Here is a 16974-nt window from a genome sequence, read left to right as displayed (position 1 = left end):
AATGAAGTCTTTGCCGGCAAATGCCAATGAGCAAAATCATTTCAAATCGCCTGGAAATACGCGAAAATTTAATCGACCATTTTTCATTTGAATGAAACTTTGCACACGTATTTGGCTTAGCAAACTGAGCATTTTTCACAAGTGGAGAGGTTTTTTACATCCATGAGTTACATTCTGAAAGGGCATAGGTTTTGTTCGAAGCATTGTAGCCCAGAAACCGTTGGTTGTATAGAAAAGCTGTCTGAGAATGAGTTGCAGGGAATTAAAAATGCATCATAAAAAAATATACACTGGACCAAAAAAATTTTTTTTGACCAAAAAAAATTAAAAATAAACATTAAATTTCAATTTAAAAAAAACAGTAGATTTTTTTTATTATATTTTTAAAGAAATTTTACGTTAATACGCAACTTTTAAAAAAAAGTACAGGATGGAGAAATGAAAAATAATTTTTTTAAGGTAGATTAATTTTTTTATGAAAATTCTAATTCAAACATTTTTCAAAATATTTGTATTCTGATGATTTTAAAAGATGCAGAGAGGCATTTTGAGTCAAAAAGCTCATGGTACACGCAAAACTTTTCCTTATTACTTTAAAAGCAATAGCGCAAAATTACCTTTTAGGTAACAAATCCATTACTTAAAAAGCAATAAAATTCTTCCCCAGTTAAGTAACAACACATACTAGCATATATTTAGCACGTGTTATGAGAGTACGACTATCTAATAATGGTCGTTTCAACCACATGCAACGTTTTTTCTGTCGAAAAATGCTCCCTTTCCACCTCAAGTCAAAAAAAATCACACACCGTCGCATAAGTTGCACATGTTACAAGTTTTTTCAATCTCCAATTCATCCGGTGGGCGTGTATTAGTTCGCTCGTTGTATGCATACGGAGTAGCGAAAAAATATGACAAGAGCTGCCAAGCAACATTTTCCCCGTCATAGAGTATGCAAACGTTGATGATTTCAAAGACTTGACATGCACCTTAAAATGACATCACGTTCTGTAAACTGCGTTAGAGAAAAATAAAAACATTCGCCTTCTTGCAAGCTATTTACAGCACATAATCATTGGTTCATGGAAACTCATTTGGACCTGTTTGAATATACAAAACTCGTGCCCTTCCTGAACAATATTCGCAACTTCGGCAACTCTGGTCAGACAGTATTACATATTTCCATTTCAAGTAAACACTGGGGGACGAAACGAAAGTGTTTCTAATTGGACATTTGAGGTTGACGGTTGAGATTCTGATTATGTGTGGATGAAGGGAGACAAAAATGAACCAGATCGTTGCATCAATACAAATGCAGCGAGTGAAGTCTTGCCAACACATGCATTGCGGTGCTTGGCTGTATGTTCTCCTGCAGAAACACATACAAGCGTGTGGCCGTCATAATTTTTATTACTTTTTGTTTGTTACTTTTTGTGTATAATGCGCAGTCATAAGACACAAAAAGTTGTTAAAAATTGCCCAAAAGTAATAAAATATTCCCCGTTTGGGTTGGGTGCAGTAAATTCTTAAAGGCATTGGTTTTCGAGTTATTTCTAATTTAAGCTCGAAAAATTATAAATATTTAGGAAAATACACGTTTTTCTTAATTTGTCCAAGGTTATCCAGCAAAAACCATACGTTCATTGGAATGCTTGATCAAAAATATACAATTCATTCTTTGACAACAAAACGATTGGGCGAACGGTTCTCAAGAAAAGAGTTCAATGTTCTAAGTGATATAAATATATGTAAGAATCAAATATTTTTTATCGAGTTTTTTTATCTTAGGGACATATTTTTTTATGACATAGATACTTTACAGAACTAGTTTCACCTTATGTTTTATATACATCATAAGTAAATCATCTTTTGAAAACAGCTTCGTTTGTATCTTATTTTCTGAAATCGGAACAAAAGAAACGAAAGACACTTTTGTGTGGCAGCTGTTATTGTAGATTTTTTGAAAATATTGCTCCATTCTGTTACTCCTTATTCATATTCTTCATATGATACCCAACTAACTGACATTTTTGATGAATTTTTATTACTTTTCTGATTAGACCATTGCGCTTGTAATGGGATGTTCTTGTTCTTTAGCTATACTTGCATTTCCTGACATTCGTTTTAATATGCCACCAATTGCATCGCATGGGCCTTTACCATGAGAAGTCGCAAAAAAATGCCACTCTGCATCGACGTTATATTTTGTTTTGAACTTGCAAAGACTTGCAAAATTTATTCTATTTTCATATTGTGAGGCAGCTTCATCAGACATAAATGTCGCTTTTTTCGACTGTATTGTTGTTTCCAAAAACTTATTAATTTGGCAATGAACACCTGAACCGCAACAGTATCATGATGGACTACTTCCGATATTATGATGAAGCTGATATTCTTAAGTGTTCCAGATTCTGAATAGTAAACAACGAAGGGATGAATGGTGGTTTGACTATCATTCCAATAACTACACGAATCACAAATTGATAAAGACGTATTAAAATGAGCTTGACTGTTCAATATTTTTAATTTTGCAATAACTTTTTCGTTTAATTTACGTAAGCTTGATGAGCACCGATGATCAGGAAAGGGTTTACAGCATTTGGGCTTGGTGTATTCCATTTTCACTTTATTCATCTTCACAAAATGCAAACTGTTACTAACACATCTGGAGTAGTGCAATCGTATTTATATACGAAAACAAATATTATAGGTAACCCAGTAGTTGTTGGTTGCGTACTTTACAAACAGTCATTATTAGTAAACAAGAAGATAGTGTTGCACGACAAACATATTTTTTTATAAAACATTCGGCAAGGGGGAACGTGTAGGTAGGCTAAGGTTTAGCGCTTGAGTTATTTATCCAATCGTTTTGTTGTCAAAGAATGAATTGTATATTTTTGATCAAGCATTCCAATGAACGTATGGTTTTTGCTGGAGAACCATGGACAAATTAAGAAAAACATGTATTTTCCGAAATATTAATAATTTTTCGAGCTTAAATTCAAAATAACTCGAAAACCGATGCCTTTAGAATGTTTACTACCAAAAGCTTTTTGATTCAAAATGACTCTCTGCATCTTTTAAAATCATCAGAATATAAATATTTTGAAAAATGTTTGAATTAGAATTTTTATTAAAAAAATAATCTGCCTTAAAAAAATTATTTTTTATTTCTCCATCCTGAACTTTTTTTTTAAAGTTGCGTATTAACGTCAAGTTTCTTTAAAAAAAGAATTAAAAAAAATCAACTCTTATTTTTAAATTGAAATTTCATGTTTATTTTTAATTATTTTTGGTCAAAAAAATTTTTTTGGTCCAGTGAATATTTTTTTATGATGCATTTTTAATTCCCTGCAACTCATTCTCAGACATTTTTTCTATACAACCAACGGTTTCTGGGCTACAATGCTTCGAACAAAACCTATGCCAAAAGGCATACGCCCTTTTAGAATGTAACTCATGGATGTAAAAAATCGCTCCATCTGTGGAAAATGCTCAGTTTGCTAAGCCAAATACGTGTGCAAAGTTTCATTCAAATCAAAAATGGTCGATATTCGACCATCGGTGATTTGGCGCGATCTTGCTCCAATGCCATTTTCGTGCGAGATGATCCACAACGAACCGAATCTGCAGATGCGTTAGTTCGTTGATATGTTTACAGAGGCCCTTCCGCACACACATGCTCAACTTATACAATTCAGTTGAGCGCAAGAAGCGTTGGTAAATTATGCTTGTACACGATTTTTTATAAAACTAATTACACTAATTAGTTCTGATGGTATCACGCTTTCAAGCTTGAGAACAACGGACACATTTTCGGTCCCCTTCGTGATGTTGGTCGAAAACAAGGTGACAGGTTTTCCCAGCTCCAGTTCAACATCGCCTTGGAAGATGCAGCGTGTAGAGCAAACATGCAACCGCAGAGCAGTGGAAAACATATTCGTGCCTTTTTAAACAGCAGAACCGGACTCATCATCAACTCTATTAAAAGTTTCGATGATTACTACAGATTGTGGAATTTTGCAGAGCGCCGGTTTTGAGACGTCAATAACGAACAATACTACGAAAAGCTGTGGCGTGTGATTCCGATTTGATATAGATCTAATTAGGTTTCATTCTATGTATTTGTGAAAGATTTCATCTGGTAGCTTAGATAAAACACAATTGCTTCTCTACATCGTATTATGATGGGCAATAACGACAGGAGGAACGAGATCGGTATAGTAAAACATGTAAAAACATAAGCACGGATGAAAATGACGATAAGCATGATTTTTTTGCTGATGGCGAATTTTCTCATCTAATTATGGTATTTTGTGTCGCATTGGTTAAGCGACTGTTTACCGATGTCAGTAGGAAGAGGGTTCACTGCTTTTCGAGAGGTAGTTAAAAGAAATGCGTTTTCTGATGGTGTTACAAAATTTATGGTTTTTTATATAGTTCCAACAGTAGTTCTGTGTTTTCGTTGCAAAGTATGAGTTTCCCAACACACTTCAGAACCATTATATGTATATTATGTCTACTTACAATTCGTAACGCGATAGCTACTACATACGCGTAATACTAGACATGAACGGAACACAATATAGGTCATCACGTCGATCTCGTATACAAAGTGTCGTAAAAATACTCACCCCCATTGATGAGTAATGAAAGATACACAGAATTTGGATACCAGCTCGACGTGAAGACCCCTAATGTTTGCTATATCTTAAATCATCGGCAATGTTTTGTAAAATTTTACCATGATTTTTCCGAGAAAACTAAGATGTATCGTTAGAATATTTTTAATCATAACTTATGGATTTAACGTTCAACCGAAAAACCTGTCGATAATACTTATTAGCCCAGTTATCCAAAAAAATATAAGATTAATATTTGTTTCATGTTTTCTCACATTTTCCAGATATTTGGCAGTAACACAGCCACTAAATTATTCCCGCCGCAGACGATCCAAGCGACTGGCGCTTTTAATGATCCTGGTTGTGTGGGTTCTCGCTTTGGCCATCACTTGTCCGCCTATCCTCGGCTGGTTAGTATTTTAACGAAATACGCTATTATTAATTGTTGTTCATACAAGCGAGCAGGAAAAATCCAATGGTATTTTACCTAAAATTGCTTCCAAGTGGAGTAAGGGTTGCTCGTCGCTGACTGGCATATTCATATCGATTTTTCCGTATTATTAACAATATATATGCTCCTCTCGTACAATTTCATGTTTTTTTCCTGATAGGTACGAACCGGGCAGACGAGAGCTGGACCAGTGTCGATACAATCAGAACGAGGGCTATGTGGTATTCTCTGCTATGGGCTCGTTCTTTATTCCTATGGCAGTTATGATCTACGTATATGTACGGATTTCCTGTGTTGTCGCATCCCGTCACGACAAAATGACAGAGATTGAGGTTCACAAGGTAAGAGTAGCTGGTTTGGCAGAATTTTCAGTAGTTTGATAATATATTATTATATTAATAAAATATTCGCTGAGTACCTGGGCTTCGGTGTGGATCCACAATGTCCTAAAGCCATGGAATTATTCTTACATATGTATACAGAAAAAACAACTGCCTCCAGGGATGGTTCAAATGTAGTTCCTAGAAAAATTGATTTTTTTGCTAGTCGTTCGCACCAGACTTGCCCATTTAGAAAAGCTAGCTGAAAGCCACATCAAGATAAATGCCAATCAGGGATAATGTAGTACGTGGCGATTATAATCATTTGTCTTGATTGGCGACGCAGACCGGATCTCTGTAATCAATTACTGGTCAGCCTCGACCTAGAAGAACTACATCTTTATTACTTGGGCAGGTTTTGCAATAACAAATTAGGAACCATTTCGAAAACAAAAGTGGCCTGTCTCCTACGAAATTTATTTATTTTAGCTCTGAAAATATTTTTGAAGGCGGATAAACTGAACGGCATTAAATTTTTACTTTAAATAATTTCATTGAGCACAGGAAGGATTTATGTGGCATTGACTGATAGTATAAGATGCTTGAAGCACTTAGTCAAAAATAATAGCAACCTAGAAGACAACTACAACTGAAATAATATGATAATTACGATTTTTTAGGAAAAATTTAAGCTGATTAAGTTTTATTTTATTTTTATCTGTAACAGCTTTTCAATACTTTTCAGAATATGTAGGAATTTACATAAGAATAAAAACCGAACTGTCTGGAATTTGAAATGCTAAAAATTATAACAAACTTTGTTTGAATAGTTTGCATTTTCTATAACTAACTTCGCCACTACATTATGGTAACATTTCTATTTATACTATATGCATATCTATACTGCACAGTGGTTTGACTACATGAATAGAAAATGCCGATGTTGCATGGGTTTATTTTCACACGCACTGACAAAACTGCCCATGCAGCATCAATCATGGTAACCCATGAGTTAGCAGTGAAAATTTGGCAGCTCTATCAGTCGAACTCTAACCGTAATGGCGAAAACAGTGGAGCTACCCGGTTCAGAAGTGCGCGCGTTCTAAGAACGGTACTCCGTCGCGTCGTAAACGGACATCGCAAGGCACTTTATTCCGGCCTCTAGAACATCTTGGCACTATTGGACATCAATCAGAGCATTGAAATAAAGTCCGGTTCCGGACGGCCGACGACTCTGAACGACAAGAAGCTCTAAACGTTGCTGAAAAGGAAGACGAATGGAAAAGTGGCGTGTGTCTGGCCAGGAGGTCGGTGCAACCGACCAAACAGTGAAAAAGTGGCGAACATAGACGTACATGACAGCAAGCGGCAGTGCCGTCCTCTAGTCTCGGAGCTGCAGGCAATGACACAACGGCAGCGGCTTAATAAGATGGTCAAGTCGATTTTCCCGGTAAATCACGTCGTGACGGTGGTAGTGGACGACGAGACCTATCTTACTCTGGATGACAACGATTGGCAGGGCATTTCGTACTTTACATTTTGGGACTTACTCTGGATGACAACGATTGGCAGGGCATTTCGTATTTTACATTTTGGGACTTAGAAATATTGTCTCTTGCTTCTGCCCACAATCGATCATTTTGTACATTGTGTGGCTACTTCATGAGCTTCTCATCAAAAAAAATCAATATGTGACCAGTAAAGGTATTATTTACGTTTTATTGAGCATCTTTTTCTGAGGAGACTCGGAGACGCTGTGAATTGTACGCTTTTTGTAGGCCTCACACCAAAATTTTGATTTTAATAGATCATTTTTGATCTGCCTAAAACTTTGCACAGATGTCCTTTTGGGCTGAAGATGTCATTTTGTGCTATGGGTCTTACTTTGCTTTACTTTTACTAGTTGACCGCCAAGGATTGAACGCACAATCCTACGCTCAAAAACACCTAGAGCTCGCCAGTCGGCCTCTTTCAGCATCCATGCTTCATGGCAGTAGCGGGCCACGGGAAGAATAAGTGTTAGGTAGAGTTCAAGTTTAGTACGGGTTTGCAGACTACTGGACTTCAGCTGGTTACGCAATCCGTAGAAGGCCCTGTTTGCAGCAGCTATCTGCCTTTTTATCTCGCGCCTAACCTCGTTTTCACATGTCACTAATGTACTCAGCTGAATAAATTCGTTGACTTCTTCAAAAGTTTCCCCATCTAACACCACCTCAGCACCAACATCCGTCGGACTGCCACGTTCAATACCAGCCACCATGTATTTTTGCAGAGTTATTGATGAGCCCTATTCTTGCAGCTTTCTTCCTGAGAGGTCCGAAGGCCTTTTCCACTGCTCTACGGTTGATACTAATGATTAGGGCCGCGATACCTAGTCTCGCGACGGGGCTGCCGTCTTAGATATAGCTGACCAGGTGCCGCGTTTCGTAATTCAGCCGCCCGCTCCGAGTCAGACACTGTTGTACGCCGTCCCTAACCCCCTTCCCAGTCAGCATTCGACCATTGTTACCACCGGGGGTTGGTTACCCGATCTTCGCGAACGCTACTCATATCCCGGTCGGCACCTCGTGGAGGTTGGGAGAGGAGTTGATGGACAGAGGGGAATGACCACAATGGAGTCTCAAGTGACACGTGCCCAGCCAGTTTCCAACCTATGTTCTATGGGTATTTTTTTTTTTGAATCACGACGGATTTGTAAACAGGGCTTATGTAAAAATGGTATCGATAGTGTTCTGGCTCCGTTAAACATGTTTTGTTTTGTGCCGTATCAAATGAATGTTATCTACGTAAAAAAAAGGTATCGATGATTACAAATATTTTAAGAGCCAGAACGATTTGTTTGATCGGAGTAACATCTTGGGCAAAGTTGAATAATATTATTAAATGTTTTTTTTAAATCTTATGCCGTGAAAAAAAAAATTTCAATTCGCCAAAAATATGAAAAGTTAAAAAGAACTATACCGAAAAGCTCATTTAAAAAAAAAAAAATATTTTTTAAACATTGATGATTGTCTCAAAATAAACCCACTCTTGGAAAACTTGTTTTTTACATAAACTACACACTGATAGCGAGACAATGATTGTTGACTAATCTTGAAGGAATAAAGTCTATCTATCTATATCTATAAATGAGAATGTTTGTCTGTCTGTTTCCTATAGACTTAAAGACTACTGGACCGATTACATAGCATAGATGGATTTTCATGTATGTTTCTATAACATTGATTTTCCTGTATCTCAGTGACGTAGTAAGAGGGGGGTGTATTAAAAAGTCATACTTGTTGAATTATTAAAAAGCTCATCATGAAAACTTATATACAGCTGTTTTCGAGTATGAGCCTTGGATTTGCGGCATAAATCTGATATTTGAGACGTTGCTATATCGCAGTGGTGTAGCTAAAAGAAATAAAGTGTGGGGTAGATGAATGTTATCAACCTTTATTAATTTTTAAACTGCCTTATCGTTCAGCATTAAGGGGGGATCCTATTCTAGAAGGTCGAAAAATAACGAATTTTCGCGATTTTTTTTAGGGTCTTCAAAGCATAGTGAAGAGTTCGGATATTTTGGCTTTTCATTGATGTATATTGAAAGATGTATTTTACATATCGTGACTGCAAATATGGTGAGTATTACGCTGTTGGCAGCTGGGAACGAAGATGCGCTCTTCAAATTAGAATTTTACTGGTGGTTTTTCTCAGCATCTACTGAATCGATTTGGCTGAAATTTTGTTTGAGCATTTAAAAATGGATTATCTAATTTGTTACATAGCGGCCATTTAAGTAAAACATCCAGTTTTTTTCATGAAAAATTGCTATTTGAAATATCATAAAAAAATGTAGAATCCAGATATCGTAAAACGGCTATGTAACAAGTCAGATAATACATTTTCACATGCTAAAACAGAATTTCAGCCAAATCGGTTCAATAGATGCTGAGAAAAACTTACCATCAGCTGATCAACATCGTCATACTTACTATATTTGCATCCACGGTATGTAAAATACATATTCAAAATACCTTAATCAATAGCTAAAATACCCGAACACTTCACCCTCAACGTCGGAAAATCAAATGAAAAAAATTCATTATTTATCAATTTTTCAGAGTAGAGTCCCCCGTTTATTCATTAAATACAGGTCGTATAGTAGTGAATATGTGAATATCTATCTCACTCATTAGTGTGAAAGGAAAAGAGTGAGGAGGAGAGGGTAACAACAACATTTTTTTTCAAATTTGGTTATATCTAGAGACCGAAAATCAACACAAGATGTCAAGATTACGTTCTCCGGTTTCTGGAAAACATTATAGAATGGCCCAATACCACCCAATATTAATATTTCTTAAACCAGAATAGACACCATTTTAAAATCCAATATGGTGTCTTCCAGTCTCATAAAATTATCAAATACCATCCATTATGATTATTTTTGGGATCGAAATGATACCCAGAACACAAAAATCGACTCCAGACACCATTTTGAAATCCAAGATGACGATTTCCGGTTTCCATAAGAGCCTGGAATGACCGAATACCAGCCAATATGGGTATTTTTTGAATCGAGATAATACCCTGAGACCAAAGATCAACTATATACCATTCCGGTTACCGAAAATGACCAAACACTACCGAAAATACCCAAATAATACCGCAAACGAGATGACGCACATTGGCCAAAAATCGACCTCTGACGCCATTCGTTAATCTGAAGTGGCAACTTTTGGTTACAAGAAAAAAGCAAAAAATATTCTTTTCTGGATCGAGACAAAACAAAAAACCGAAATTCCCGAAAGTCGTGTTTTGATGGAACTTGAAACTTTCCTGAAACATGCACGGTTCCAAAAAATATTTTTTACAACAAATACAAATGAAAACTTATAATGGTTTTAGCACATATTAATTTGGTTTCCAATGTCTCTTTTATGTGCATGTGAACAAATGTAAATTAACGCGTTTTTTACTGCGAGTAATGTTAATATATGATTGAAATTATGGCACATTCGAGAGATAGGTACATAATTGTCGTCATGAACCAAGAGGGGCAGCATTGTCTATCTGATCCTTACAGACTAGGAAACAATGAAACCGATCGACGTAAAAATTTTGTATACAAGGGTTTTTAGGATCGGAAAAGATTAGGATAGTTCGAGGTCCCTCCCTCTTCTAAAAGAAATAAAAAAATAAACAGAAGCTTCTGCATGAAAGAAATGAAATAAAAGCTTCTGCATAACACGAAAACTTATTAAGTAAATAGAAATCAACTTGACATGGGAAGGTTGTTGAGAGCATGAAATATTTTTGTGGTGGTTCGACAGCCCTCCCTTTTCTGGAAGAAAGGGCTCCTATACAAGTCAAGCACAAATTTCTGCACAGCTCAAGAACTAATCAAAGAGGTTTTTGCGAGCAAGAACTAACATATTCATATGATGATTCGACACAACTCTTTCTTCTGGAATGGAGGGCTCTCACAGAAATAAAACATAAATTCACCCAAGCAACAATTGAAACATAATAAAAAATAAATTGTGATCATTTGTTGCAAAAATGAAATTTAGAGGTTATAAGGAACATTATTAGTTACTACAATGAAATTGTGAAGATGCAAGCAACAACTAAAGTTGCATCGCTGCTTCAAAAAACTTTACACTAACAACTTAGTTCGCGAGGTTGGATTTGTTGTTGAAACGTGTAAACGGCATTTAAAAACCTAGCCTTCACTGAATAGATCTAGTGGGTGGAGCATATAAGTTGTCAACGTGATGCTTGCGAGATACACAAAATAAACACACAACAATACTTTTAAAGCTGGTGTCATGATCTCAAGCTATGTCACAGCAACTTTTGTTCGATCGTTCGTCTTATATTTGTTTTTGAGATGAGGTTATTTACTGTGTTGTAACTTTTGGATACTTGGATTAGAAGTCGTCCAAAGATGTGGGTCTCTGCGTTGAATTTCATTATCACACTGAGGTGCTGATGATTTAAAGAAGCAAAATTAAAAACTGAGTTTGAGCATGAGCTTGATAAGGGAAGCAAAATTAAAACTGAGCCATAAACTTGCAAGTGTTTCTACAGCAAATGACGTAAATAGTAAAAACGAGAAAAAATAATAGAAATTGGTAACTGACAATCTTTTGCTATTCTGACTATTTGCCATTTAACAATCTTACCATAACGCCATGTAGTTGCTATTTCCCCCTAGTTGCTACGATACATCTTCGCTGCTTAGATTTGACCATACAGCATTTACCATGTTGTTATCAAATTCCACGTATAAATTCATACACATTGCTGTTTCATTCTTGAAACTTGTGTTGAAACAACGAAAATGTTGCAATCAGCTCCGTCTCTTGCGCTTCTTTGTCATTGTATAAGAAACTGAGATGTAGCTGCAACTTAGTTGCGCATAAGAATTTGTTGCTGTGATGCACAAAGTTCATAATCAAAACAAATTTTGCTGCTAGGGCAGTTTCAAACCCCAAGAACTCTGTGTTTGTTCATCATAAGACTAATTGGCAAAGATATAATACTCATATTTGAATGAAGATCAATAATGAGTGAGATTTGCACTCACATAGACAAAAACGAATGAAATATCAAGGATATTTTTTCCGATGTATTCTTCACCACTAAAATTGATGATGACTTCAAAAATCAACAAAATAAAAATACAAAATCATCAACATTTCTACCCTATGCTTTAATCCTTGTTCTGTCTGAAACGGGTTGGCCCTGATTGGCATGTTCATTTCGCTTCTGTCAATCGAGCCACTCCGGAAGACGGATAGTTTATAGCTTATACATTGAAGATAAAAGATAACGCGAACCGGTGCTAGCGGCTAATCAGTTTTTTCCATGACAGAATGTAGGTGGTAGCAACATTCTCGAAACAAAACAGTATTATGTGCAGACGAAACAAACACACATACCGATTTTACTACATTATATATTGAACAGTGTTGCAAAAAAAACTTTTGTTAAATAAGTTAACTAGAGTACTGATCAAATGGACAAATAATAAAACCTAACAAGTCGATTATAACTAAATTTAATCTCTCTGCAATCGACCAAGTTGTTAATTAATCATTAACATGAAATCGCTTTCCCAGCGGCATTTTTCTGGTTACATAGACATAACAGTACAAGAAAAAAAGTTTAAAACATTAAATAACAAAAGATTCCAATGACTGTTGATAGATATCCAAACACACTTTCCATCAACGCGCTATATAAAAAATCTCACGTATGTTTTCGTTTGCTTTCACTTTACAGAAAAGCCATCGAACGCGTGATACCGACGAGGAATGTTATCATTTCGCATCCGAGATCGATCCGGCACAGATGAGCCCCAAGCGTAAGCGGTCCTCATCCCAGCTTTCAACTGCGACCACAACCTATGTGACCCATTTAGGTGGCGGCTCTTGCAGCACTACTGCGCTTGGTGGGGACGATTGTGCGAAGGGTAGCAGAAAGAACCACAAGAATGGGCATTACGAGCTTGTCGACATCAAGCCAACAGTAAAAACCGCAACCAGCGCTGATATACGAGGTAGTAGCGGAGAGGCGGGACTTGATGATGAAGGTATTGGCGATGGCGATGGGTCTCAATGCAGCCAACTACCGCAACAGCAGCAGTCACATCAGTTCTCGGCGATAAAGCGTAACTCGTCCATGCACTACAAGCTCGCTTCAACAACAGAGCTCTGGTCATTGGCCAATAACGTTTTCAATCAACAGCCAAAACCACAAACGACAAATCAATCGGGTGGTCTGCGACGCACCAATACCATTAGTAACTCAATTATGGCAACTACTACCACAGTGACTACCGGACGCAATATGCGCATCCATCAGAAGTCACTTTCGTCGCGAATCCTTTCAATGAAGCGCGAGAATAAAACAACGCAAACGCTCAGCATCGTGGTTGGTGGATTCATCGCCTGTTGGCTGCCTTTCTTCATTCTTTATCTTCTAACACCGTTTCTACCACAGGAATTGGCTGCTCCGAAACTTGGGGAATTCTTCACTTGGCTCGGCTGGATCAACAGCGCCATTAATCCGTTCATATATGCTTTCTACAGTGTCGATTTTCGGGCCGCTTTCTGGCGTCTCACGTTGCGTCGTTTCTTTAGAAACAGTGAAAAAGCTCCATTCGCCAACATCCATAACATGTCGATGCGACGATAAAATGAATGAAGCACAAACCTGTTGCATAAATGCCTAAGTATGTTTAATTTATGGTTATGTTGGTGCTGTCGTTGTCGCTCCGATAGGCTGCAGCTATACCATTTTAAACACGGCAGGATTGAATAATGATGAATCCTCACCTGTCCTGTATAGTTTTTACTCTCATCGTTGGCTTTAACTTAGTATAGTTAATTTAATTAATTACTCCATAATTCAATGGTAGTGAATAAATATAGTCTTGATTAGGTGAATAAAATTCTCATATCATGGGATTGTAATTCTGTTTACAGTATGTCTATGGTTTGAAAACTAGAAAGATGACACACCACCGTGAATTTTTATCACTCAATTGTGTAAAAAATCGACGTAGGACTACGACTTACTTTTGACAGGTGATGATTTTTGATTCTCGAGCATAGTTTACAGTTTCAAGCGAAGTAAAACAATTGACAGGTGAAAAAGCATACATTTTCGCTAGCGAATTGTTGAACCCTGTTTCATCAGCCTGCAGTTTACAGTTCTAAGGGCATCTTCAGCGGTGGTCCAAATCGTTGTTTTGTTCTATTTTTTTGGAACAAACTCAAATTCACTGCTGCACCGGTGGTGTAAATTTTGTTTTATACCAGATCTAAATCGAAAAAATTTGAAACTGGTATACGTTTTGGTCTATTTTTGTCACTTTTTGGAACAAGAAATAGATCGTTTTCAAACCCTTTGTACGCTATCAACAGGTGGATAAAATGTCATATTTTAATTGAATACCTCATTTTTAGCTATTTCCATATAAACGTTTTGCGAGTGTTGGGAAATGAACAAAACAAAGATTTTTCATGACAATTCACAATATGTTTTTGTGGTTTTTCTGAAGAAGAAAAAGAACAGGTTTGTCGTTTTTGGCTTCAAGGAAACCGACCAACAAAAGGGGGAATTCTGGAAGACCATAACCGCAGGTTCGACTTTCTGGTTTGTAACCAGCAACTACCAGGATGACAAATATGTTGGCTATTTGTTAATCGCCTCAATTGTACTGGGACTAGAGGAGACCTTGAGGGGCCAGAAAAATGTTCCTCGAAGACACTGAACTGAGAACGTTCAAATGCTGGGGTGACATTGCATTTCGAGCAACTCGAACAAAACTAAATGATCGCTGAGGGCGTTATGTTTCGTTTTCGTATTTTTTCGACTTTGCGGGTTAGATGAGCCGCAGGACAAATGACAATGACAGCTCCTTTTGAGCTTGAAGCATAATTGGCAGTATGTGACCTACTCGAAAATAGCGAAAATCGTTCGAATCGAGCTGCGCAATGCCACCCCAAGCTTGTTTCAATATCCTCAAAACCCAACCAACGTTTGAAGAACTGCAAGATTTTGAAAGATTGATGAGACGAGAACGGAAGATGAACATATACGCAATCAAATATTTTTCGCTATCCTCCAAAGCTCTACTTATAGCAGAAATTTTTCGATCCTACCAATCCATCCTGAGAAATGTCTCAAATGCTCGGGTCAAACCGTCAAATCCATAAAGTCTTGTTGATATAAAGTGTCTTGCCAAAGTAATCGTTTAATGTGCGTAAAAATTATCAAATTTCCGTTTGTTAAACATTGAGTGCTTTTCAATTCAAGTCTCATAAACTGATAACATGGGGTATTGAATTGTTGACAGTGTGACAGATGTCAGCGGTTTAAAACAACAAGATATACAACACCGGTGCGGAGAACGAAAAGTTGGTCTACATTAGCTGGTTCTATTCAGGTTTCGCTGGTGTACATCTAGTATAAATTTGTTTCAAAAATAGACCACCGCTGAAGATGCAACCATCGCGAATTAATGGCTCAGAAATAGCGCAAAATAGTTTCTTGGCATCTAGAAAAGCTAGCCATGATTAGATTGCATCAGGTAGTCGTGTGCCACTCACCCTATTTTCAGTACGGCCACTCCGATATCGTCTTAGGTTTGACAATATTCATCAAACCCACCTCCAACGTTACCTACTGCACCAGCGACGCGGAAGCTTTTGATAGTTTATTTATTATCCAAATGTAGGCTTCAAAAAAATGTTATATGCTGTACGCAGAGAAGAAAATGGTTTGATATGGATACGCATATTCGAAGGGTAAATGCTTGCTATTGAAAATAATTGTGTTGCATTTCTTTATACTATACTCAACATTAAAGGTTAGAGCACCAAGAAGTCAATAGAACAATAAAAATCAAACAACAAACAAGTTGACGATGTTTTCCAATGAGTTTCGCTCTATTCAACTCTTGCGCTTGTTGTTTCTTGCTATCTTTGCCACTCTTCTACAAAGAACTATTCATCAAAATGATCATGTTGACTATGACAGAGTGAAATCTAGAAGAAACATTGTTTTTTTATCAATTGAAATGTAGTCAACAACGAAAATCTAATAAGAGCAAAACGATAAAATCAACAGTGACATCGTTTACTTTCATACTTTTCGATACTTCTTGATCACTACAAACAGCAGGTACTTAGTATCATCTCTATTAACTACAATGTAAGTGTCAGTGTCAGTAGAATTGTTATATCAGAAAAATTTTCAAAGTTTTAGAAAAGCCAATTTCTTTTAACAATAATAACGTGCGAATGGAAAAGGGTGACTTATCCTTTTGCAATCGCACGTTATTATTTGTTGAAAGAAATTTGCCAAATTTCAATTTTTGGAAAAAAAATACATCTTGATCATTTCTGCTGGACTCAAAGCTCATTCGTAGTAATAAATACAAACAACACAATACAACAATAATACAAACATGTACAGATACACACGCACACTGGCGTAGCGTAGTGGGGGCGGCGGGGGCGGTCCGCCCCGGGTGTCACCCTCTAGGGGGTGACACCCCTGGAGAAAATTTTCATACATTTCACCTTCAAACCTTCAACAGGTTGATATCCGTATAATTAAATATCAATTAGGTAGGTGAAGGTCAGGGTGAAACCCACGAAAATTGTATAAATTTGTTCCTTTGAGTATAATCTCAACCAATTTTTTAAAAAAGGGGTGGATTTAGTGCAATTGAAAACAAATGTGCTAACTCTCACAATTTTTGATAACAAAATGATTTCACTGCAACCTGGTGAGGGTGACACCCAAGTTTCCGCCCCGGGTGTCACCCGGTCACGCTACGCCACTGCACACACACACACACATGAAAATTTCATTTGAAGAAATATGCTCGCTATGATTGTAATAGGGAAACTGCTCCATTATTCATATCAGCCCATATATTCATCTCATACAACATGAGGACACAATTGAGCCGTTGCCGTTGCCGTTTTCGAAAATTAGTTTTTTGCATGAAAAGCATCTACTCAAGAAGCTGAAGTTGTAACACGTAACATGTAGCATATTACATGTGATAAGTAAC

General features: G+C 37.0%; 1 protein-coding gene across 2 annotated transcripts in view; it reads left to right on the top strand.

Annotated features, from left to right (window-relative positions):
- LOC129733820 (putative tyramine receptor 2) overlaps nucleotides 1–13867 on the top strand; it is a 155898-nt gene extending 142031 nt beyond the window's left edge. For both annotated transcript variants that reach the window (XM_055695337.1, XM_055695338.1), the window contains 3 exons: nucleotides 4907–5032; nucleotides 5234–5414; nucleotides 12666–13867. In XM_055695337.1, the coding sequence (XP_055551312.1) occupies nucleotides 4907–5032; nucleotides 5234–5414; nucleotides 12666–13580 (1222 nt within the window). In that variant the 3' untranslated portion in view covers nucleotides 13581–13867. The remainder of the gene's footprint in view (nucleotides 1–4906; nucleotides 5033–5233; nucleotides 5415–12665) is intronic.
- The last annotated feature ends 3107 nt before the right edge of the window (nucleotides 13868–16974 follow it).

The sequence above is a fragment of the Wyeomyia smithii genome, chromosome 1 (assembly GCF_029784165.1).
Source record: "Wyeomyia smithii strain HCP4-BCI-WySm-NY-G18 chromosome 1, ASM2978416v1, whole genome shotgun sequence".
NCBI lineage: Eukaryota > Metazoa > Arthropoda > Insecta > Diptera > Culicidae > Wyeomyia > Wyeomyia smithii.
Note: the sequence above shows the minus strand (reverse complement) of the source record. Positions and strands in the feature narration are given on the sequence as shown.